The sequence below is a fragment of the Archocentrus centrarchus genome, unplaced genomic scaffold (assembly GCF_007364275.1).
Source record: "Archocentrus centrarchus isolate MPI-CPG fArcCen1 unplaced genomic scaffold, fArcCen1 scaffold_45_ctg1, whole genome shotgun sequence".
NCBI lineage: Eukaryota > Metazoa > Chordata > Actinopteri > Cichliformes > Cichlidae > Archocentrus > Archocentrus centrarchus.
The window spans coordinates 1,057,944-1,082,901 of NW_022060271.1; the positions used below are offsets into that span (position 1 = coordinate 1,057,944).

Consider the following 24,958-nt stretch of genomic DNA (forward strand, 5'->3'; position numbering starts at 1 on the left):
ACTGAAGTTATCAAATAAATGCAGTAAGAACCTCCATCTGTGCACTGACACGTCACACTGTGTGTGTGTGTGTGTGTGTGTGGGTGGGGGGTGGGGGGGGGGGGGTGTCTGTGAGGTTGTGGGATTTGTAGTTTTACACGTGGATAGTCCTCTAATAGGCGCCACTCGTTCACATGGACTACAAATGCCGGCATGCACTGCGCCGCGCTGCGCATGTCCGTCAGACGCCTGGCTCCTCCGCGGTGACTGTGAGGTGTGTTAGCCTCTAACTGCTACTTGAAGCAGGTTTCTGTGAGTCTCTCGAGTTAAACATTAAAACTATGGCTGCTCCGGCGGAGGTTTATGTTTTGGTGACTGTTGTTAGGCGGAAGTTACGTTTGTTTCCGCCTGGTGTTACTTTGAGTTTGAATGGTTTTCTGTAAGCTATCGTGCTAGCAGCAGTTTGAACGGAGTTTGGCCGTTCACGCGAGCACGCGCGGTGTGGACGGGTTCCGTGTCCGTGCTCAGGTGCAGCGGTGAGTCACAGGTACGGTGGGACTCGGACGCTGCTCAGCGGGGAGCTGGGCTGCGTCAGGTAGCCGACGAACACCCGGGCAGGTGTCAGGTAAAGGTGGGAAACGGACAGACTGAGGCTGTGCAGAGCCTCCTGTGAGGCGGAGGCAGGGCTGCATCACGTACGCCAGGGTCCAGTCAGAAATGAGCTAATTTACCTGTGCTGCGTCACATCCGCTAACAGAGACGAGCTGCTGCAGCAGAGACAGACGCACATGAGTCAGGGCAGATATCCGCAGGCTTCGGCCTGCAGTCTCACAGCTGAACACCTGAACGTAGCTGGTTACAGGTGTGCTGAGACCAGCATGCTGCTTGGACAGGGATACAATACTTTACGTTGATGCGGTGTGTTCTGGGAGATGTATGCTAACTGATGAGCATGATGACCTTTCATTAGGGAGAAACCGAGCCAGCAGATCAACATGCATTCAGATGGAGTGTTACTGTGTGTGTTGGTGTGGTGCATGCTGGGTAATAGCATAGAGTAAACTGCTGGGTCATCCATGTAAAATGAGTCAAAGCTGAGTAAAGTTCTCAGGTGGGCCCCTCAGCATCAGCACCACCTTTCAGACTGAGTCAGTATGACAGCCCTCAGTGAATGTGGGCGGGGCTTGAGCTGCAGGTAAATGTGACTCCATGGTAACCTCTCTTTTACCCACACGCATCTTTGTGCAGAGTTCTGGAGGCCGTTGCCATGGAGCCAGCCTGGCGACAGCAGGGCCGGGGACGAGGCCGGAATCAGGAGGCTCAGGTTGAAAGGTCGCGACCTCCGCAGAAGGAGAGGGAGAGGCCGGGCGCTGCTGCTGCTGGACGAGGGGGCGGGACGAAGACCGCCTCGGCGCCTGAACCTCCACACGGTGATGAAGAACTCCACGATGGTAACAAAGAGCTCCATCAGCTGTCTGATGGGGCTGACTTTGATTGTGCGCTGTGGTCCGCAGGTGTGACGGTCCAGTCCAAGTTCGAGGAGATCAGGAAGTCCAACCAGGCGGCTGCTCAGAGACTGGTGGAGAGCCACTTCAGCTCCTCCTCCTCTGATGAAGACGAGGGTATCGATGGAGTGGACCACGAGGATGGAAAGAGAGGGAAGATCCTGGCGTCGACCTTCACCACCTACACCGACCAGACAGGTGAGCGGCGGGCATCGCCATGGTAACAGCAGGTATCATGGAGGTCACCTGGTCAAACGGCTGAAACGAGTGTGTGTGTGTGTGTGTGTGTGTGTGTGTGTGTGTGTGTGTGTGTGTGTCACTGACCTTCAGGTGAGCGAGTGTGTTTGTGCTTTAATCATAAAAGTGTTTGTACACACAGATTGATGTCCTACAGTGTGGAGCTCAGTCAGAGACAGTTAGTTTGAATCTTTAGTTCAGCACACCTGAGCCTCTGCAGCAGGACTCACTCCACCTGATCCCACCAGTCACACGAAGCTGGTTATTAGCGCGCTGAGGTAACTTAGGGGCTATCAGTGTAGCTACGAGCAGAGTCTGACCAATCAGATCCTCCAGGAAGGCTCTGTTATTACTAACATGGAGCAGGTTACACTGCAAACTTCACTCTGTTTGGAGAGTATGTGTGTGCACTAACCTGCAGGTGCTCCAGCATGTGGTGCACTCAGTGTGTGGGAGAGCTCAGACTTGGTTCAGCTCCTCGGTTTTAACACAGAGCTGAGTGACCCATCAGAAAGCTCTGGTTTAGTCTGTGAGGAGAACAGCAGCTCTGTGTGCTCTGAACATCAACACCAGTGTTACTGAGACGCTGCAGAGAGCGTGGGGTCACACAGCTGCTCCTGTTTGTAGCTGAGAGCTGCTAAAATAAAGGTTTAAACTCACAGCTGCAGTCGCTCTGCTGGTTAGAGGCTGTCATACTTCCTCTGTACGGCTGGAGTCTGCAGGTGGAGGAACGAGTGTGACATCACGCTGCACAGGTGTTCTGGTGTGACGCGTGTGTGTGCGTGTGTGTGCGTGCGTGCGTGCGTGTGTGTGTGTGTGCGTGCATGCGTATGCGCAGACGGGGACACCACTGGGCTGCTGAGGACCGGTCAGTACGTCAGTGACCTGTTCCAGTCCGGAGCGCTCACCTGTCTGATCTGCATCGCCTCAGTCAGGAGGACACAAGCGGTGAGAGACTCTCTCTCTCTCACACACACACACACACACACACACACACACACACACACACACACAGACAGATCATGCAGAGTCGTTCTTGTGCTGTTGCTGCTTCCTGTGATGATCTGTCATTAATTTGTGTGTCTCGTGTTTCTGTGTTTTTCCTGCTTTGTTTTCTGTAAGATGTTTAACAGCTGAGTGAATATCTGAGGATGCTCCAGCTCCTCCAGCTCAGCTAAATGTTTCATCATTTCTCACATATCTATGGAAGCTTGTTTCCACCACTTCAAAAAAATCACCATCTGTAACTCGAAATTTTGAGTTATGTATCTCAAACTTGTGCGTTAATAACTTAAAATTCCGACTTAGTGCTGCCAATTAGGGAATTCTGTGATCCGTACATCATTTCCTTGTTAACCAGAAGCAGGAAGCTGAAGGTGTCAGCTGTCCAGCTGTTCAGTAGTGAGTCCTTACCTTTATGCAGCTGTTTTTTAATAGAAGACTTTTTGACCGTTGAAGGTCAAAAAGATGCAGATAATTTGTTCATGTTTGCTAGAAACTGCTGCCCCATTCTGAGTGTGCACGCACTGGACCAGGGTTATTATAGTTAACGAAAACAAATGAAATAACAAAAGCTGAAATTGAAAAAAACATTTTCATTAACTGAAATAAATAAAAACTATAAAGGAAAAAAAACGAAAACTGGATCGAGTTCACAAAACTAACTGAAATTATAGGTAAACCAACCTTCATTTCCTTGTCATTTTTTTTAAAGCCTTGTGGATTGATATGAAATCATTTTTCCACTCTCCGAGTTTAAGCTGGGAGCGCCGTCGGGCAGCTGTGTGTGCGCTCGCTCACCGCGCTGTCCTCACAGTAATGGCAGCGGTCTGCAGAGAAAGCAGCAGAGTTCCTCTTACTATGATAGCACAGGCAGAGTCCAGTGTGTTGTTGTGGATAATGAAAAATGTGAGGAACACTTCTCAGTCAGGAAGAGCCACCAACATCAAAGTCCACCTGAGAAGAACACACAAGGAAACCGCTCTGATCCTACGAGGTCACCTGACGTTGACCTCTGGAGAAATGTGACAACTGTCGGGTCCACGCAGCTGCAACGCTGTTATTAACCTGTTCAGATCTTGTGCGTTTCCGGCTACTTTATCAGTCAAATAATAACAATCAGGACTAATAATCAAAGCATCAATATAAGGACTCACAAATGTCAGCAAATTCCTGGAAGGAGACTGCTGGAACTGTCGGGATGGACGTGAGGAAATGAAGAAAGTGTAAAAACAGGGACAAATATGTTTGCAGCCAAAAAACTGAGCACAAAGAGCGAGGACCAAAAAAAGTCCCAGCACACAACCACAAGGTAATTAACACACACAATCCAGCTACACAAGCAGAAATGCAGACATGAGGTCGGACACTTCATTGTGTACAGAGGCCGCAAAGACCCTGAAGTCTAATTAGAGCATCTAACCAAGCTAGCTCCAAAACAGAAGCAGCTTCAGGTGGTGAGAACATCAGGATGCAGCTGGATGTGACCTTTGACTCCTTCAAAGAGTTTGTGTTTGTCAAACACCACATGTAGCTGTTGTTAATCTGCTGCACTGACGCTGAACTTTATTGTGGAGTTTATTGTAGAATTTACTGAGTTTGAGTTCATGTTTTTCTTTGTTTCTGCCTGTTGATGTTCATGTGTGTCCTTAATATTACACACATTTAGCCTGTAGTGCTGCTGTCTGTGAACAGTTGGTTGTTGAATACAACTTTGTAACTGTATCTTTTGCCGAGTTTTCATTACACAATAGTCACTCTGCACCTGACAAAGTATGAAAAACTTCAAACTAACTAAAACTAAAGTATCATGACCCTCGCTGGCAGCATCTGCTTCTAACAAGGAAACGACCTCTTTCTCTGAGCTTCCTCACTGGAGAAGTTAAGCTGAAATTTTGAGTTACAGATGGTGATTTTTTTAGTTGTGGAAACAAGCTTCCACAGATATGTCGTGAATGAAGTCAGTCAGATGTTTGTGAGTGTTTGCAGTGAGTATTACTGTAGTATTATTGTATTACTGATGATCAGCTCTGCCTTCACCTCTGGTCCCCTCAGACACCAGTAGTAGATAATACTGCAGCATGTTTGCAGCTCTGTGATTGGCTGGTTATTATTGTCTTTGTGGCTAATGTGACTAAACTCTGACCTCTGGTTCTGTGCGTCCAGGTGTGGAGCTGCTCCAGCTGTTTCTCCCTCTTCCACCTGCCCTGTATCCAGAAGTGGGCCAAAGACTCGGTCTTCCTCGTGTCCTCGGTCACCGATGAAGACTTTGGTCAAAAGCAGCACCCGTGGCCCTGGTGAGGAGCCTTTGACCTTTGATCCTCAGCAGAGCTTTAAGGCCTCATTCACTGTTTCCTGACTGTGGAGAGGGTCAATGTTGTTCACCTGTAATCACAGCTGACCCACAGAGTTGGTGCTTCAATAATAATAATCCACAGACTGAAGTTTCCAACGATATCAGGGATTTACCTTTAACACAGGTGCCCAGTATCTTATCAATATCGTATCAGTATCTTATCAATATCGTATCAGTATCGTATCAGTATCGTATCAGTATCGTATCAATATCGTATCAGTATCGTATCAGTATCGTATCAATATCGTATCAATATCGTATCAGTATCTTATCAATATCGTATCAGTATCATGTCAGTATCGTGTCAGCATGATAGAAACTGAACTCTGGGTTTAAATGTCCTGGACTCGTGTTTTCTAATACATTTATTGATGAATGACTTCCTTGTTGATCAGTGAATGTTTGTGTGTTTCTGTCCCCAGTCCAAAGTGTCGTGCAGAGTATGCACCTGGTGCCACCCCCCACAGGTACGTTCATGTCCGTACCCTGTGTGCTCGGTTTGATGGACCTGTCCTTAAAGTTACTACTGCACATGCTCAGTGCAGTGTGTCGCTGTCTTAATCATTAACTTCACTTCAACAGAGACAGTCAGGTAGCATTAAACACAAAGAGTCAGATAATCAAAGGCTCCAACAGCACAAACACGGTGCACAGGTCCAGTTCAGAGGCTCCAGTTAGCTGAGGGAAGCTAGCAGACAGTTAGCAGCTCCAGCCGCCTGTGTCACCATCTACCTGTCAGTCAGAGAGGCCACGCCCCCAATGATCCAAACCTTAAAGAGTTTAAACAGAAAGGTTATACACTGCCTGTCCAAAAAAAAAAAAACTTGCCACCTGGATTTAACTAATCAAACAGGTACGAGCCTCCTATTGGATAATTACTGCATGGGCGATTATCTTTCACCTGGCAACAAGTTGTTTAACCCCAACTGGTGCAATGAATTGCTTCTCATTTCTTAAACAAACATGTCAAACACGCATCATGTGGTCGTGTTAAAGATGTCAGTCTGTTTGAGAAGGGTCGAATCATTGGCTGCATCAAGCAGAGGAAACATCTGAGGAGATTACAGAAACTACTAAAACTGGGTTAAGAACTGTCCAACGCATTATTACAAACTGGAAGGATAGTGGGGACACATCTTCTTCAAGGAAGAGATGTGGACGGAAAAAAATCCTGAATGATCGTGATCGGAGATCACTTAAACGTTTGGTGAAATCAAATCGAAGAAAAACAACAGCAGCACTCAGGGCTGTGTTTAATAGTGAAAGTAAGAGCATTTCCACACACAATGAGAAGGGAACTGAAGGGATTGAGACTGAACAGCTGTGCAGCCTTAAGAAAACCACTAATCAGTGAGGCTAACTGGAAAAACAAGGCTTCAATTTGCTCAGAAGCATAAAGATTGGACTCTGGAGCAATGGAAGAAGGTCATGTGGTCTGATGAGTCCAGAATTACCTGTTCCAGAGTGATGGACGCACCAGGGTAAGAAGAGAGGCAGGTGAAGTGATGCTCCCATCATGCCTAGTGCCTACTGTACCAGCCTGTGGGGGCAGATCTGGGGTTGCTGCAGTTGGTCAGGTCTAGGTTCAGCAACATTATGTGCTCAAAGAATGAGGTCAGCTGAATATGACCAGGTTATTCCATCAATGGATTTTTTCTTCCCTGATGGCACGGACATATTCCAATTCCAGGATTCATCGGGCTGGAATTGTGAAAGCGTGATTCTGGGAGCATGAGACATCATTTTCACACATGGATTGGCCTCCACAGAGTCCAGACCTCCACCCCATTGAGAATCTTTGGGATGTGTTGGAGAAGGCTTTGTGCAGTGGTCAGAATCTGCCATCATCACTGCAAGATCTTGGAGAAAGATTAATGCAACACTGAATGGAAATAAATCTTGTGCCATTGCAGAAGCTTATCGAAACAATGCCACAGCGAATGCACGCTGTAATCAAAGCTAAAGGCGGTGACCTTTTTTTTTTTCTTCTTACAGTTGTTATGAAGGGGCAAACATCACACTTTGCCCCACAGCTCTAACTCAGGTTTGCATCATTAGGGGCGTGGCCTCCTTAACTGACAGGTGGATGGAGACACAGGTGGCTGGAGCTGCTCTGCCTCTGCAGTTGGAGCCTCTTCATGCAGTTGTGTCACCAATCATGTTCCTGCTGTGGGGTTCATTATACTGACAGGCCATCCAAGGAGTGTGAGGATTTCATTTGGATGTGGCTGAGCACTGATTAGCAGGAGTGTGTGTCTGTGATGCTCACACAGTGTGTAGGTGCAGACTGATAACTGAGCTTCAGGCTCCACAATAACAGGCAAAGCACTCATGCTGAGTCTCCCACCTGTGCATACACCAGCAGGTGGCGTCTATCTTTTAGAAACCGTGCGTGCGTGTGTGTGTGTGTGTGTGTGTGAGAGAGTGTGTGTCACAAGTACTTGTAGCTGTAGCTCTGTTTCAGGCAGAAAGTGTAGATGTACTTCATGTTGCTGTGTTTCAGGTAAAGTTGCTCCTGATCTCAGTGCTGCTCTCCTCCAGCAGGGGGAGCCACACTCCACATGGCTCAGCCTCTGAGAGCTTCACAAACACACAACAGTATTTGTGTTAAACGTAGTTTTTCATCATAATTATTACTCCTGTGTATTTTTTTAGACTCAGTTTCAGGAACGATCAGCTGTTGATGTTTCTGCTGACTCAGCTGATCGATCTCATCATCAATGACATCACAGGGTGCAGGTCATTAGTTTAACAGCTCTTTGTGGTGCGTTCAGGTACATGTGTTACTGCGGGAAACTGCAGGACCCTCCGGCTGACCCGTGGCTGGTTCCTCACTCGTGCGGCTCCATCTGTCAGAAGGAGCTCAAACCTGCCTGTGGACACACCTGCCTGCTGCTGTGTCACCCCGGTAACACACACACACACACACTCTCTTTGTCATGAAGATGTCACATCTATCAGTCCAGAAAAAGGGAGACCACAGAGTCTCTATGAAAGCTGAGTGTAGAGGAGGGTTTGTGGTCCCAGAGTTTCCACTACCCAAAGCAGAAAAGGAGCCAGTGGTCAGGTCTCTCTGTGAGTTTAGCTTTTCATTTATCTGCATTTGTAAACGATGACCTCCAGGAAAACCAGGAAGTCCTGCAGCAGAGTCCTCGGACTAAACTGGAAACCCTAACAGCTGTCTTTGCCCCCCGAGGGCAGGTCAGCTGAGGGGTTTCAGCAGATTTAAAGAAGCTCCTCCCACAAACCACTCTGAGGTGATGGACACGCTCAGAAACCTGCAGTTTAAACTTCTCCCTGTGATTTCAGGTCCCTGCCCTCCGTGTCCAAAGATGGTGTCCGTGTCGTGCATGTGTGGCAAAGCGAAGCCCCTCCCCCGCCGCTGCAGCAACAAGGTGCAGCCCCCACCCTGAAGGCTGACGGTGTGTTTCCTGTTTGCAGTACTGAGTGTGTTTCTCTCTGCAGGCCTGGTCGTGTCAGCGGCCCTGTGGGAAGCTGCTGCTCTGCAAGCAGCACACCTGTTCACAGCCCTGTCACACAGGTACGCACACACTGCAACTCAACACATTCATGCTGACTGAGGTGTACAACACTGTACGACCTGTGTGTGTGTGTGTGTGTGTGTGTGTGTGTCAGAGTGCTCTCCCTGTCCCAGAGTCAGCGTTCAGAAGTGTGTGTGTGGCAGAGAGAAGGCAGAGCGGCCCTGTGCCAGCCCCCGCTGGAACTGTCAGCAGGTATGTTGGTGTGTCAGCGGCACACAGCTGCATTTATGGGACTGTGTGTCTCCACCCACCTGTTCTGGGTGTGTGTGTGTGTGTGTCTGATGTTTGCTGGTTTTGGTTTTACTCTGAGACAGCGTGAAGCTCCGCCTCCTTGCGCTCACCTCTCTGTGTGTCACAGGTGTGTGGGTCTCGGCTGTCCTGTGGGAACCACACCTGTGAGGAGGTGTGTCACGATGGAGTTTGTCCTCCGTGTCCTCGCTCCATCAGCAGGACGTGTCCCTGCGGAAAGACCAGTGAGCGCGCTCACTCTGCACACACTCACGCTTTACTCTGTGCTGCAGTTTGTTGAACTCATATGTGTGTGTGTGTGTGTGTGTGTATACAGAGTCATCTCTGCCCTGCACGGAGGAAGTGCCTCCATGTGGTGACACGTGTGACCGCCGCCTAGCCTGCCAGAAGCACACCTGTTCAATGAGGTGTCACCGAGGGAGCTGTGAAACCTGCAGACAGGTCACACACATACACCCAAACACACACTGAATCACACACACACACACTGAATCTCACACACACACACACACACACTGAGCCTGGCTCTGTGACTCTCTGCAGGAGGTGGAGAAGGAGTGCAGGTGTGGCAGGTACAGGAAGCTGATGCCGTGTCATAAGGAGTACCTGTGTGACTCCAAGTGCCCCCAAACCAGGAACTGCCAGAGACACCAGTGCAGGAGGAAGGTGGGTCCTCTGTGTGTGTGTGTGTGTGTGTGTGTGTGTGTGTGTGTGTGTGTGTGTGTGTGTGTGTGTGTGTGTGTGTGTGTGTGTGATGAGTTCAGACCAAACATACACAGCATCATTAAAACCTATACAAACCCAGCAGCACAGGTGAATGTGTGTCAGATTGAGGAGGAGGGTCTCTGAGCCCATCCACCCTGGATTTTAGAGGAGCTGGATCGTGGTGCTCTTTAACCTCATACCTGCAGACGTGTCGGCCTTGACACAGCGTACTTCAAAAGTGCCGCCGTTTACGGACTTCCGGCAACACCTTAATACCCCCACATGGATGTGAAGTGCACTTTCTGAGCTTTCAGGAACCGTTCCCATAGGACAAACGGTCGCAGAGCTATGGGGAAAAAGTCAGCTGGTCAAAGCTCCTTTGGTGAAGGACTGACAGATTCAGGATCAGATTAATCCAGAATGTTCCTGCGGTCTCTGCTCTGTTATCACTCATGCTTTTCACCATGCTGGAAAAGGCACAGACTGCAGAAGATTGCTCCTGGATGTTGAAGGAGGTCTTTGAGGATGATTTTAGTGCGCTCAGTCCTAAAGAAGCAGAAAAGCCCAAACTGAGCTCCATCTGATGAAGCAGGAGCAGGTCAGCATCCATCACTGGCTGCAGGAAGGACAGCTGAAGGCTGGCACTCACTAGTAAAACCAGTCATTATCAGGATCGTGATTGGTCATGAAGTAAAATCTTTACTGAACCTGAAACAGAATCCAGATGAAAACTCAGGTTAGCTGTTCCTCACGCAGACGGGGTGCAGACTCGGGGCTCTCAGGTCACCTGCACAGTAACCAGGAGAGAGCGCCCCCTGCAGACTGTTCCAGAGACAGCTGTAGTTGCACAGGTTGACCCACAGGAAGCCTTTTCAGCAGGACTAAAATCAGGAGTGAGGAGCTTCTTTATGCAGAGGGTCTGAGGTGGGACTGTAATCCATAAACAGCCTCAGAGCTCCAGGTGGACTGAAGAGAGCAGCTTTGAGCTTTAAAGGAGGGCTGAAGCAGCACGCTGCAAAGGCAGGAGGCAGATTTATCATCAGGGCCATGTTCTTCAGAACTGCAGCTCCATTAAAATCCAGTGAACAAGTGTGTGTGTGTGTGTGTGTGTGTGTGGGCGGGGGGGGGGGGGGGGGGGGGGGGGGTGAACCCTGGTTTATGAACCCTCAGAGTGATGAATGAATGAATGACTGAGTGCAGAGAGGGAACCCTCCCCGTCAGCCTCGTGTCTGTGGCAGCTCTGACGTGTCTGCTGTAAATGTCACAGTGATCTGGTGTGAGTCTAATCTGGTGGGAAAAGGTCATGTGACGTCTGAGAGGCGACGTGATGAGCGCTGATCACCCGCCTGTTATCAGACGCTTTAATGTTGCTGCTCAGCTCAAATTCTCACCTTTACAAACTGTTGTGTGTGTCAGTGTGTGCCCCACACATGCTCTGTTTCAGGTCTCCCCAGGATAACATAACCATCCATCCATTCAACCACTTAGCACAGGGGGGTGGAGCCTATCCCACCTGTCATGGGGCGGGAGGCGGGGCGCACCTGTACAGGTCAGAGACCTAACCCCAGTAAGTGTGTTTGAACTGTGGGAGGACCCACACAGACACGGGAGCACACACACACACACACTCCACAGAGAGGCCCGGGGCTGGATTCAAACCCAGGACCTTGTTGCTGTGAGGCAGCAGTGCTAACCGCTGCACCGACGCTCCAAACCTCTGATGGATCAGCAGAGAGTCTGACAGCCCAGTCTCTCTGTGCTTCATTCAAACCCTCATGCAGCAGCAGTGGAAGCTGCTGTTGACCTGTGGAGGGATCAGCAGCAGCTGTGATCCCCACAGCATTTAGAACTGCAGCTGTTTAACCAGGACGCTTCTGGAGCATTGCAAGGTTCTCCAAACTATGAAAATGGATCGGAACAACACCAGAAGAAGCAGATCAGTCAGAGTCCAGCTGAGGAGGAACAGCTACACTGTTACAGCTACACTGTTGCAGCTACACTGTTGCAGCTACACTGTTAGAGAATGCTCTCAGAGCCAGCTGAAACCTGCAGTTTGATGTGGAGGCTCTGGGGGTCCTGCTGCTCTCTGCTCGGCTTCATAACCACAGATCTGCCACCTCTGCAGGTTCTTCATGTCCAAGACAAAGAACTGCAGCTGCAGCCTGTCACATGACCTTTAGGGTCCAAAAAAGCAGACGAGCCTGCATCCACCCTCCACCTGCACCACCTCCAAAGTTCAGTAAATCTGTGGAAGAACCTTAAAGCTGAATCTAAACATGTTTTATTTCAGGATGCTCTGAAACAGCAGGGCGAGCCTCCTCTGTGGAGGAGTCTGATAGGTTCAGATCATTTTATAAAACATGGAACAAAGCACGCAACTCTTAATTTCACTTGCACAAGGGGGGAACGTCCTCTAAGCTCTCTCAGAACGAAGAGGAGAAGATCTCAGAAGGACGGCCTCCTTCACAGCTGTTTTATTTCACTCGCTCACATGATTACATCACGTATGTTTACACAAAGCTCAGGTAACAACATCACTCACTTCACATGATGTAATTGTGTGTGTGTGTGTGTGTGTGTGTGTGTGTGTGTGTGTGTCCTCATCAAGATAAAAAGGACAACAATATAACATAGAAAACAAATGATCAACTTATAAAAACAGAAGCTATGATAATTCATAACAACCAGAATAAAGTTACATACAACAATTCCAACAGAGTCTGTATTAAAGGAGTAGAAGAAGAACAGCCTCAAAGCTTCTGTCTGTCTTGTATAAACTCTGTTTCCCACAATGCTCTGTGTTTCAGTGTTGCCCTGGTAACTGCCCCCCCTGTGACCAAAGCTGCGGGCGAACCCTGGGCTGTCGGAACCACAAGTGTCCCTCAGTCTGCCACCAAGGTAATCTGATTACATTTACAGGGCTGTACTCGAGTGTTTTCTGACTCCTTACAAACTGCACACACTCTGAATGTTTCCACTGCAGTGGAGGCAGCACGGATGTCATGAGTGGACTCACAGAACATGACCTCATCTAAACTAACAGAGCCAGCATCTCATCACAGTGAGGCTGAGAGGCTCAGACACACACACACACACACACACACACACACACACACACACACTGGTGCAGCAGATGTGGTGCCATCAGAGGGGCTGAGGTTACTGTGAATACTGGAACTGTTTCCACTTGTCAGCCTGAAGCTCCATAAGCTGCAGTTCCTCTGACGTCCACCAGAGGCTGCAGCAGTGAGTCTGTCCCCACAGACTGCAGTGTTAACATGTCCACATATACAGCACACACACGCACAGACACACACAGGATGTCACATCACATTCCTGTCTGTCACATTGGTTGTGAAGTGTTGAAGGATTCACAGCTGGATGAAGGTCAGAGGTCAAACTGAGGAGAAATTCTGGCTCAGAACACCTTCTCGTTTGTGTGTGTGTGTGTGTGTGTGTGTGTGTGTGTGTGTGTGTGTGTGTGTGTGTGTGCGTGTGTGCGTGCGTGTGCGTGCTGACATTTCTTCCAGCTGATAGCACAGAACACGGAGCTGAATGTTTGGGAAAAAGCTGACCTCCGTTTCCTGCTGATCATCATTAATCCCCTTTAACACTGTGTGTGTGTGTGTGTGTGTGTGTGTGTGTGAATAACAGACAGCTTCCTGCATCTATTGTTTCCTGATCGGGCGATAACAGATCGTTTATTCATCCGTCTCCCTCCTGATTGGCTGAATAGATTAAAGTTAATTTATTTGTGTGGCTGCGTGCTGATTGGCTGCTCTGACCTTTGAAGAGGGAGCAGGGAGAAGGTCACACTCCTGCCAACGCACTGCCACACAGATAACAGCTGTACGTGTGTGTGTGTTGTCACATTTCAGTTGAAGGCTTCAAACTTTGAGCTGCTGTTACTTCTGTAACTCTGTGGGAACTCTGGGAACGCCGTGTTTCCCTCTGATTCAGATCTTGTTGTGGGGGGGGCGAGCTCAGTGAATTATTGAATGATGGTTTATAAGTTTTTCCCAAACAGCCCGACATAATCAGCTGCCTCATCGACAGACTGGTAGATGATGATGATGATGAGGCTGATGTCACCAGATCTGTGACAGAGGGTCTCAGGATGTCCGTTTGCTGTGGGGTTCATCGAGCAGTGACCTCTGACCTCCAAGTCTGAGGCCGTAGGTCTTTGCTGGTGAAGGGTTGGGTGGTGTTTGTGTCTGTGGGTTCGATATGTTCTCGTTGCAGAAGTAAAGGCAGTAAAGCGTGCAGCAGCAGGTATTGTCCACCCTCGAGGTCAAACACGAGTCGATCCTGGTGGTTTTGTATTTGACCCGCTGGTCCACAGGATCCATTTAAATGTAACCTGAACTGTCAGTGTGATCACCGATGTCGGCTGGTCGAAGCCGAAAACTGTTGCAGCCAATCACGTGTCACCTTATGAAGCACAGCACTGAGCTGGCCGTGAAGCCTCCTGGATGCTTCCTAGCTGAGGTGTTTTGAACATGTCCTAATGGTTGGTTTGGGACCACCTTGGGTTCCCTGGGAGAGCTGGAGGAGGTCTGGGCATCTCTGCTTAGACTGCTGCCCTCACAAACTGGACATACATGGATGGATGTCTGTTAGGTTTGGACCACCGTTGAATAAAGACAGACACAGAAACCCGTAGTTGATCTTTTCACCTGCAGGGAGAGTCTCAGTCAGCTCACACCCGTGTGCGTGTCTGAAAGAGAGTCTGACTTCCTTCTTCCTGCCGGCTCTTTTATTTTAGCGTCACGTGAGTGTGTGGGGGTGTGTGTATGTGTGTGTGACGTCAGGAAACAGGCGTTACCTGCTTTCCTCACCTGGAGGGTCTGGGTGTGTGTGAGTATGTTTTGTGCTTACAATCTGATGGTCATGTGCATGTTTATGATGAACACATTATGATACATAGAAAAACAGTTAAACGTTTATCTATTCTAACAATGTCCCAGGAGTCTCATCCTGTGGATGGACTCTTATCTCCACCATCCTGGACAGCAGCTGGTCATACTTGTTCTATCCTGCAGCCTCAGTGAGCTCAGCAGCACTTGGATCAGTTCTGCACCAGCTCAGAAGAACCCTCCAGTGGATCTCCAGGCTGCAGCTGTGGTCCAACAGATGCTCCCTTTGAAACCTGAATGCACTGATGATGCCATCAGTGGTACAGAGTCTAAAATAAGCAGAGCTCCTGCTGTTGTCCTTTAGAGGGAAAAGCATCTGTAGCTCGGGTTTATCTGCAGGAGCTGAGAGCCTCCCACTCAGTGCTATCTGCTGCCAGCACTGTTATTTTAATGGGCCTCTCACAGCAGAGTGTGGACTGACAGCCTGCAGGCAGAGCAGCAGATTATCTGAGGCAGCCAAACACATGTTGATCAGAGTGGAGGAACCAGTGGAAACCCACACTAGGATGCACCCAAGCATCATGTTCTCCTTATTTGGTTTGAAGTATTTGAATGTTAGTGGGCTTGCCCTTTAATACAGGTGTGTGTGTGTCGCCCTCAGGTAGCTGCTATCCGTGCCCAGAGTCGGTGGAGGTCCGGTGTGCGTGCGGCTCGACTGTGCTGGTCGTCCCCTGTGGCCGTGAGAAGACCACCAAACCGCCTCGCTGCAAGGAGACCTGCAGGTAATAATCCCCTCTGACACAGGTGTGTGTGTGTGTGTGTGTGTGTGTGTGTGTGTGTGTGTGTACCTTCAGTGAGGACTGTAAACACAGCTCAGTGTTTTCCTGCAGCCTTACCTATCAGTGGTTATGAGCGGGCTCCTGGGAGCAGCCTGATTAAAAGCTGTCAGTGAGCCACAGTGGGTTATCCTTCAGCCGGCTCTAATTGTTTTTATTAATTACGGGCTCCTGTAACGAGGCGCTGACCCGTAACGAGCTGCAGGAGCCTTGTTGCTGCACCAACAGCATGAGTTAGAAATGTCTTTATCTGCTGTCCTCAGGTGTCCTCCGTCCTGCCACCACCCGACCAGAGAGGCTCACCGCTGCCACCCCGGCCCCTGCCCCCCCTGCAAGCAGGCCTGCCTGCTGCCCCTGCCCGGCTGCAGCCACACCTGCCCGCGGCCCTGCCACGACCTGGTGCTGGTCAAGTCCCAGCAGGTAAGGGACCAGCTCAGGTCCTCGTGTATGCTCTCAGGGGTCAGACTGTGGTCAGGGTCTAATTAGAGACACTGAGCTGAGGGTGAGACAGATGTGGTGATGTGTGCTCAAAGGAGCTTTGCTGTGTGTGTGCAGCACTGTGAGAGTTTCAGGTCAGGGGTCAGTGTGTGCCCACCCTGATGTGGAGGGAACAGCATCCACCAATCAGCTGCTCTGAAAGCTCTGTGATGTCACAGCTTTACTGTGGATGATCTGCTGTGCTCAGAGGAACTAGATGCTCAGCTACACTGTAGTACAGCTGTGTTACTGTGTAGCTTCAGAGCAGCAGATAAATCAGTGTGATCACCTGACCCCAGGTTTAGGGTTAAACGCTGACACTGACGTACTTCTGCTCACATGTGGGTCTGTGGAGTGTGTGTGTGTGTGTGTGAGTGTGTGTGTGTGTGTGTGTGTGTGTGAGTGTGTGTGTGTGTGTGTGTGTGTGTGTGTGTGTGTGTGTGCGCTTGCTGAGTGTGGGACTCCGTCCTCAGCATCTTATCAGGAGCTCCATGAAGCAGAAAGTTTCCAGCTGCCTATCAGAGACCAGCTCAATGTTTCTGTGCTCCAGGTTCACTTAGCAGGACCGTGGGAGCAGCCGTCTGAGCCGGCCTTTGTCGAGAAGGCTCTGCCCTGCCCGCCGTGCCAAGTACCCCTGCCAACGTAAGACACACACACACACACACACACACACACACACGAGGCAGGCCTCTGGTTACTGAGCTAACGTCAGTAGAGGGGTTCATACCTAACCTCCAGCGTAGGTGGTGTTTCAGACAAGAGGTCAGCGCATCACTGCCTGCTGACCAATCAGATCTCTGGAAAACACCACCATTGGTGGAGGTTCCATCAGACCTCAGAGGGTTGGAGGAGGAACGTTGTTCTGGCGCTTTTCCTGCTCTTCAAACTACTTTAATGATCTAGGAGTTTAAAATGTTGTCCTGAGTTTAGACTTTTTGGTCTCACCTGGACGACCAGGTGAGCTTTGTAGTCTCAGGCAGTGTGACAGCACCGGGGCTGCAGCTCAAACACCACAACTGTCCTAAAACTGAAGCTACTTTCCTTTAAGCAGCACCTTAATTCAGTGTAATTACAGTCGGACCCTCCTCCACTGTAACAACAGGCGGCCACTCAGGAAACCTGTATTCACCCCCCACTGAATTAAAGTTTGAATTTCAGTCTTCAGCAGTTGCTGGAGGCTGAGAGGAGGGTGCAGACTGTTCTCTGGGCCATCACAGGACCCTGGAGGACCTTCATGTGAGCACCCTGATTGGCTGATGTTGGGCCAAGAGAAGCCAGGTATCAGAACCATATCCTGGATATGCTGAACTTGCTTCTCAGTGCATTGAGCAACAAGTCCCTGACGTATGTGAGCCTGATTATCTGCAGGCTGATGGAGAAAACGTGGTCACATGTTTGTGATCATCTAAGAATAAACATGGAGGAGTTGAGTGTGCAGAAACATGGAGAACAGGAACATCAGAGCTCCAGCGATGAGCTTACTGTGGGTCAGATTTCCCAAAATGAGATTTCAGTGGAAACATGATGTAACAGGCTGAGCTCCCTGCACACTAAAGCACGAGCTGCAGGCCTCCTAAATTATTCAAGTGTTTTCATCATGTGGCGCCCAGAACCTCCACACACACACACACACACACACACACACTCACACACTCACTCAGAGGTGCCGTCACGAATCATTAGACCTGAGATTAAACACAGTCAGCCTGCCAGCTGCCTGCAGCTCAGTGACGCAGTCAGCAGCCAACATCAGCCATCTGTGTGGGTGTGTGAGAACCAGCGTGAGCTTTTTGTTGCCCCATTATTGCACACAATCACACACACACACCATGTGGTGTGCTGGTCCTGCTGCAGTTGGTGGTCTGCAGCTCTGCGTTGGCCTCTCAACCAAAGCGGTGAAGGAAGCAGAGGTTCAGTGACGGCTGGAGGGAATGAGGTCCCTGTGTGATGTCACAGAGTGGAGGTGAACGGAGGGTCAGATAAAGACCTCAGTGCTGTCTCACCATCATCCTCAGGATTCACATGAACCCACTGAGGGGCCATCCGGTGTGGAATGAGTCTGATCTAAAAGAAGTGACTGAAGGTGGTTAAAGTGTTTCAGATGAACAGGAATAAACTGAGTTTGAGCCGAAGCAGCTGGAAGAGAGTGGACGCTGCCTTTAATTAGTGCTGAAGTTAACGAGGAGCTGAAGGTGTGCAGTGAGGATGCTGTGAGGGATCACACAGAGGTTCATACTGTGGATCATACCATTGAAAATAAGAGCAAAGAGTGAGCAGCTGGACAGGGAGCAAATGAACTGATGTGTGGAAGTGATGATGATGATGTGAAGTTTGTGAGTCAGCAGATGTCAATCAGCTGACTCAGTCTTTGTCTTTCAGGGCCTGTTTTGGAGAACACGAGGTAAGAACCCGCCTCCACCTTCACTTCACCTGTATCGATTTCTGTTCCTGATGATGAACTTTGACCTCTTCTTCCTCTCTGGTCTTCCACACTCACTCACAGCGTGGCACACAGTCTGCACGTATCTGTCTGTGTGGTGATTCATTACTTCCTCCCTCCACTCCTCTTGTTATCTGTCCTACTTTCCCACCGTCCTTCCTCTCCTTGATGTTTTCTTTCCCATCCCGTTCCCTCGTTCCAAACGCGGCCCGTTATTAGTTTGTCCTTCTGACCTCCTGTTCCTCGTCCACTCCTTCCTCCCTACATTTATCTGCCGTGTCCTTTTCTGTCGCTCTGTTAATGCTCTCTCCTTCCATCTCATTTGGTGCTTTGGTATTCAGCACGCTCGTATACAGATGCTCGTTCACCTCCAGACGAGGTCATCAGATGCTCGTGGCGAGCAAGACGTCTGTACTGAACTGTGTGTGCTCGGCAGGTCAGCCCGGTGCCGTGTCATCGCCGGGGTCGATTCTCCTGCGGCCGACCCTGCGGACGACCTCTGACCTGCGGCAACCACACCTGCAGCAGAGAGTGTCACCTGGTGAACGACAGCAACCCGGTAAGGACCTGTTCAGGTGTCTGCCAATGAAACGGCAGAAACCACATTCTGGGTTGTGTTGCTCGTGGTGATCTCTTGGTTACTGATGGGTGTAAAAAGTGCTTCAGGTTAAACCTTCAGAGGCCTTTCAAACGTGTGCTCGAGTCTTCTTCCAGAAGCTGGACCAGACCCCACAGGACCACCACCCTGCTGTGGAGCCCCTCCTCCTCTTTATTGTTTACACACCTTCAGTGCAACATTAATCTTCTCTCTCCGTCTCTCTGCAGTGTGAGGTGTGTGAGGAGGGCTGCTCTAAGCCCCGCCCACCCGGCTGCCCTCACTCCTGCCCCCGCCCCTGTCACCCGGGCAGCTGCCCCCCCTGCAGCCAGATGATCCGCCAGCGGTGCCACTGCAAGATCAGCCTGCTGTACTTGGAGTGCACGTCAGTACACACACACTGAGCTTCCTGTTATTGATAAAAACCATGACATCAGGTTTATTATATCAACACAACAGCTGATTCACACAATGATGTAAACAAAAGGAGAGCGACTGAAAACATGAACAGGAATCACGTGAGACGACAAAACGATTCAGTGAAAGTAGGACCGAGGGCCAGAGTTCAAAGGTCCATCACTCCTCCTGTTCAGGGTTGTGGGGGCTGGAGCCTACCCCAGTGTTCAGGTACCTGGGATTCTCCACCTTCCCTTGAACAGAGGAGCTGGGCGGAGCTTGTGACGGCCTCGTCTGTAGCAGTGTTTTCAGGGTGCTCGATGGTAATGCAGTTAGAAAGTCTTCCATCAGGAGAGAGCCAGCTCAGTCTGTGTAACTTTGGTGTCTAACAAAGGAGCCTGCTATGCAGACCTGTGCAAAAGTCTTGAGTCTCCCCTCATTCTTTGTTTTGATTGGCTCATGGGTGCAGAGATTTAAACATGTAGATGTATCAAAGGCACGGACGTTTCCTGTTAACAGCATGAGATGCTGTTCATCCGCTGTAGAGAGTTTTTAGGCCTGCCACGGCTTCTTCTGCCCTGCACTTGATCAGTGCCTCAGTTTTTAAGGACACGCTGCACACATGCTGAGAGATGCTGAGCTTTCAGCTAACAGCTGTTTGGGGACCACCCTGATGCTGTCACACTGTGTTAGCTTCTTTGACGTTGTATTATCTGCAGTCACCGTGGTGGTTCAAGACTTTTGCACAGCAGTGTAACTCTGTAGGGTGTGCCACATACAGTGTTCAGAGGATGTCAGCATTGTCATTGTGTTATTGGTAGCACAGGACCTGCGATCAGAGACAAACCTGTAACATGTGCTGAGCCTACGGTGGCCCTGAGGACCAAAACACTGCAGAGTGGGGTGTTTTTGTCACTTCCACTCTGACTGTGGTCCTGTGAGCTCTGGGGCCATTTTGGCTCAGTGGTTTCCAAATGGTGCCGTGAGGCCAGGCTTGTGCCAGCTGTTTGTTTCTAAGTGCAGCTGCAGCATCAGTGCTGTCAGGGGACAGTTTGATGCTCTCACACTGAAGTGATCATTAAGAGCTCTGCTGTGGACCATCGCCTCATCTGAGCCGTACTGTGGAGTTTATGCACCTAGAAGCTGTTTGCACTATTACACAGCAAAATGAAACCACAGTGCTGAACTAGCAGCAACGAGGGGAACACGATTAACCCCCCCTTTGATTAAACTGTCAGAGATGCCGGGTGGAGGGGATCATGAGTCTGTGCTACATCGAGGCTCAGACTAACAGAGGAGCAAACTACTCCCAACACCCACTGTCCTCTATACTTGATGCACTGTGGCAGAAATGTGGACGGAGGTGAGGGAGTGTTTTAATTGGGTGTCAGAGTTGGAGGAAGAAATGAGCCACGCCAAGCAGCTTCGGCCCTGTGGCTGCTGGGAAGGTGGGTACTGGAGGTGGGTGGTGTAGGGCTGCACCTGTGGATTATTTTAGTAATCGAGTATTTTATTGATTATTCCATCCACTAATCAGATAAACAGTGGTGGGTGGAGCAGTTACATCACCTGCTGATCAGGTGGTTGATGAAGGACCTCCAGCTGTTTCCCAGTACAGGGTTACCATACCATCTTTATTTATAAAGCACTTTAAAACAACCACAGCTGACAAAAAGTGCTGTACATTAAAACACAAATAACAGTTCAACAACTCTTTCAGGTTAAAAAATAAAAAAAAACAGTTTAAGACTAGATCCCTCTGGAGTTAAAAGCCAAGGAAAAAAGATGGGTTTTAAGACGAACTTTAAAAGTGGACAGTGAAGGGGCCGCTCTAACCTGCAAAGGCAAGTCATTCCATAACTTAGGACCAACAACAGAGAAAGCCCTGTCCCCTCTGAGCTTCCTTCTTGATCTTGGTACCTCCAAGAGCAGCTGGTCTGCTGACCTGAGAGACCGGCAAGGTATGTATGGGTGAAGAAGCTCAGAGGTGGTTACTCCACCTGAGCTCACCGTCTCAGTAATGGCTCCGCCCATTTGCACGTAAAACAGCTGCTGCTGTTGTGTTATCAGTGTGTTTAAATTACTCGAGGAACCGCTGCAGCCCTGGTCTGGTGTAGACAGCCAGGTTCTCCTGGAGAGGGCGCACCTGGTCAGGTAGGAGAAGAAGCCCTGCTGAGAGCAGCGGTTATGGAGTCCTGACCATGAGACCCAGTGTTACCTCTCACAGCAGGCTGATCTACAGACAGCCCTTCAGCTCTGTGCTCAGCTTTGGTTGGTGCAGTGTGTATCTGTGGGTGCTGGCTCCAGGTTATCTGCAGCCTATCAGCTCCGAGCAGCCAATGAAGCAGCTGTGTTTAGTCCTGTGATTGATGATTGATGAGGCTGGCTGTTCTCTCTCTGCAGGAAGCTGACTTCAGTGGATGAGCAGACCAAAGTGCTGCTGGGATCGTGCAACAACCAGTGTCCCAAAGAGGTACGAGCACCGACCTAACTCCATCTGTGGAGGCCCATTGCATCATGGGACGAGTTTATCAGCCTTTAAGTGCGGTCACCTGGCTCTCAGTAAAGTGTGTGACTGCTCCTTTTTCCTTTCTTCTTCCTCCCTCCTCCTGTTTCTCTCCCTGATCAGTAACAATCAGACACAGCAGTAACACAACCGTCCTCTCAGCTCTGATCACTGCACCGAGGCGCCAGCTGTCCCAGCCTCTGCTCCGGCTTTGCTTTCACCTGGGACTGATTCAGGGCTTTCATGCTGCCACATACTCACACACACAGACCCACACACACACACAGACAAATATTTGAAGTCAAATGTTTGAACAGTCTGTTGGTTTGTGTGTCCTTCTGTCAGAAGACTGTTTTCATTCAGCTGTAACCTAAGCTCTGAAAAGCCAAAACACACACACAGACCCACAGAAACACACACAGACACACAGTAACACACAGACTCACACACAGACCCACAGACTCACACACAGACCCACAGAAACACACAGTAACACACAGACTCACACACAGACCCACAGAAACACACACAGACACACAGTAACACACAGTAACACACAGACCCACAGTAACACACACAGAGCAGGAATAACAAACATGTGCAGCGGTCCTCACAGACTCTCCTTCTGCAGGCTTCAGGTCGTCTCAGCTCAGCTGTTGATGTGCAGTGGAACACAAAGTGTGGGTCAGAGTTTGAAACCCTGCAGATGGTTCTAGCCTGAGAGTCAGTGCAGCTGTGAACAGCTTCTGTGGCTCATCCTGCAGGTCCAGCGGTCACAGCTTCCATGCAGACCGAGCCTGAAGAGCATGTCTGAGTGCTGCTGTGAGTGAGGCAGTGAGGCTGTAACACACCTGTGAGGATGAGTTATTATTATTTAGCCTCAGTCCTGAATATGTGGACCTCAGGTTAGAATAAACAGAGTCCCATCAAAGCACTGAGATGGCTCCTCTCTGCTGTGGAGGCTGAAACTCCTCAGTAACCATCACAGACATCACTGTGGAGCTGGTGTGTTGGCAGTGTGTCAGTTTGTGTGTTTGTGTGAGCTGTGATCAGCTGCTGAAGGGTCTGTGGTCAGAGAGCTGCACAGCCTCAGTGCTCCTCTGGAACGGGTTACCTGCTTTACACAGAGCTCTGTGTGTGCTCACTGAGGCTGCAGAGCAGGGTGAGGGGCCCAGCTTTAATCTGTGTGTGTGTGTGTGTGTGTGTGTGTCTGCAGCTGAGCTGTGGCCATCGCTGTAAGCAGGTGTGTCATCCAGGTGTGTGTGAGGAGAAGTGTCAGCAGAAGGTGAAGCTCCGGTGTCCCTGCAGGAGGATCAAGAAGGTACAACAAATACTCACACTCATACACTGTGGCCACTTTATTAGGAACACCTGTAAGAAGGCTGCTCAGCATGTAAACATGAGCCTGTGATGGTGAACAGTTTGTTCTGTCCTTGGTTATATGATGGACCATCATCAGCCTCGTCTATTCAGAAGGACTTAAATCAGTGTTAGAGTTAAACTTCCTGCCTCGCTGTGCAGATTCACATCCACACACAGAGCTGCTGGTTGCTGTGCTGAGGGTGTGATGACCTGCTGGTGTAAACAGAAACAAACTGCTTCAGGAGAAAAGCTCAATATTTCACACAGCAGAAAGTGCATTTATCCTGAGTGTAACCCAGACCTCATGGAGGTCCCATGATACACTGTTTCTTTCATTCACCTCTTTTTACTGTGTGTGTGTGTGTGTGTGTGTGTGTGTGTGTGTGTGTGTAGGAGGTGCTGTGCTCGCTCTCAGCTCAGTTTGCTGTGGAGTGTGATGATGTCTGCAGAGAGCAGCAGAGGAAAATCAGCCAGGTACACAAACACACACACATACCTGCACAGCCACTGAGGGATTCACACACTCTGACACTTTGTGTGTGTGTGTCTTTAGCTGAAGGAGGCGGAGCAAAGAGCGGCTCAGGAGGAGGAGCAAAGGAAGCTTCAGGTGAGCGTGCAGGTGCTGAGCTCATTCAGGCTGCACCTTTGTGTGGTGCCAATCGTAACACAATCAGTTACTGAGTCCATGTGATGGTCTGTGCAGGAGGAGCTGGAGGCCTTCGAGAAGCGGCAGCAGCGAGGAGGGCGGAGGAACAAGAAGCGAGGGCGGAGGGAGGAGGTGGATGACGAGCAGTCTGAGGCGAGGAGGTGGTGGAGGAGGTGCGCCGCCTTCGTCCTCGTCCCACTGGGTGGCGCTCTGCTGTCGGCCGCCGCCTACTACTACCTGCAGGAGTCGGGCTGAGCAGACGAGCGCTCGCTTCGACTCGTGCTGAGCCGAGTTTAGAAACACGACACTGCGTCACGTTTCAGAAGCACGGCTCCGCCTCCTCCTCCTCCAGTGAGGAACCGTGTTGGGTTATTGTGTGGAAGCAGAGAAGCCTGAAACTGTTCTGCTTCATTTCCTGTCAGTTTGCGGTTGCAGCTCCAGCCTGGAGCCTCAGTTCTTCCTCAGCTTCAGTGGTCGGGTCTCTCTCTGAGGACAGGGTCACGGCCTGATTACAGCCTCGTTTATCATCAATGATGTCATAGAATGCAGACGCTGCCTCTGAGCATGCTCAGGTCAGGCAGGCCATGAGGTCAGCTGCTACCTTCTGCACATCCACCCGGGTGATATGTACACCGCTTTGTCTGCATACTCTAGCTGCTGCCTGTGCAAGCTGCTTTGCAGCCCACCTCTGAGAGGATCTTCCTGCTGCACAGAGCAGCAGGAGCTGGATGGAGGCTCAGACTGAGGTTTGAGACTGAAGCTGCAACAACAAACAGCCTAATTACTCATGTTTTTGTCCTGTAATCTGCCTTCAATATTCTCTCTAATGGTTTTTTAATGTGTTTCAAGTTCCAAATGAAGATGAGTGTTGAACACTTTGACACTGCAGCAACATTTAATTTTAGTTATTAATGTTTAGTTCCCTTTAAAGCTCGTTGTTCTCCCTGGTGTGTAATCTTTGTTTGTAGAGAGCAAGAAGCTCCTGATTGGAAACGTAAGGAATCAATCATGTTTATGAAAAGTAGTTTTTGGATTTAAGTCATTTTTCTTTCCTTTTTTGATCTTTTTTTTTCTCCAAAGATTTAAAGAATAAATATTAAAAACACCTCATTTGGTCATTTTAACTGATGACATCACTGCAGTTCTTTTGAGAGGAGCAGGTTTGTTCATCAGTCTGTTGAAAACCTGTGCAAGAGGTTCAGGTTGTTTGGGACATGTAGGAAAATAAGAAGCTGAGAGTCACTGTGTCACACCTCTGTGTGTGTGTGTGTG

General features: G+C 49.7%; 1 protein-coding gene across 5 annotated transcripts; it reads left to right on the forward strand.

Annotated features, from left to right (window-relative positions):
* The first annotated feature begins 144 nt into the window (after window positions 1-144).
* On the forward strand, window positions 145-24,792 carry nfxl1 (nuclear transcription factor, X-box binding-like 1). Of its 5 annotated transcripts, none has more exons than XM_030725075.1 (25): window positions 145-253; window positions 1,228-1,409; window positions 1,494-1,682; window positions 2,560-2,669; window positions 4,887-5,017; window positions 5,499-5,543; window positions 7,851-7,984; window positions 8,386-8,471; window positions 8,542-8,617; window positions 8,713-8,810; window positions 8,977-9,091; window positions 9,184-9,308; window positions 9,411-9,533; window positions 12,380-12,470; window positions 15,090-15,210; window positions 15,528-15,684; window positions 16,292-16,383; window positions 18,121-18,142; window positions 18,618-18,740; window positions 19,007-19,161; window positions 21,576-21,645; window positions 22,895-22,999; window positions 23,434-23,514; window positions 23,594-23,647; window positions 23,744-24,792. In XM_030725075.1, exons 1-25 carry the CDS (start codon window positions 174-176, stop codon window positions 23,939-23,941), a joined length of 2,763 nt encoding a protein of 920 aa, XP_030580935.1. In that variant the 5' UTR covers window positions 145-173; the 3' UTR covers window positions 23,942-24,792. The 5 variants fall into 5 exon arrangements, with proteins under 5 accessions (XP_030580935.1, XP_030580936.1, XP_030580937.1 ...); XM_030725076.1 differs by having other exon boundaries at window positions 196-291; XM_030725077.1 differs by lacking the exon at window positions 145-253 and adding an exon at window positions 316-604.
* The last annotated feature ends 166 nt before the right edge of the window (window positions 24,793-24,958 follow it).

Excerpts from the sequence above, each read along its gene's own strand:
- nfxl1 (XM_030725075.1), top strand. The coding sequence starts at position 174 with ATGGACTACAAATGCCGGCATGCACTGCGCCGCGCTGCGCATGTCCGT. Across the intron at positions 9,092-9,183 it reads GTGTCCCTGCGGAAAGACCA|AGTCATCTCTGCCCTGCACG; the intron begins GTGAGCGCGCTC and ends GTGTGTATACAG. Across the intron at positions 18,741-19,006 it reads TGGTGAACGACAGCAACCCG|TGTGAGGTGTGTGAGGAGGG; the intron begins GTAAGGACCTGT and ends GTCTCTCTGCAG.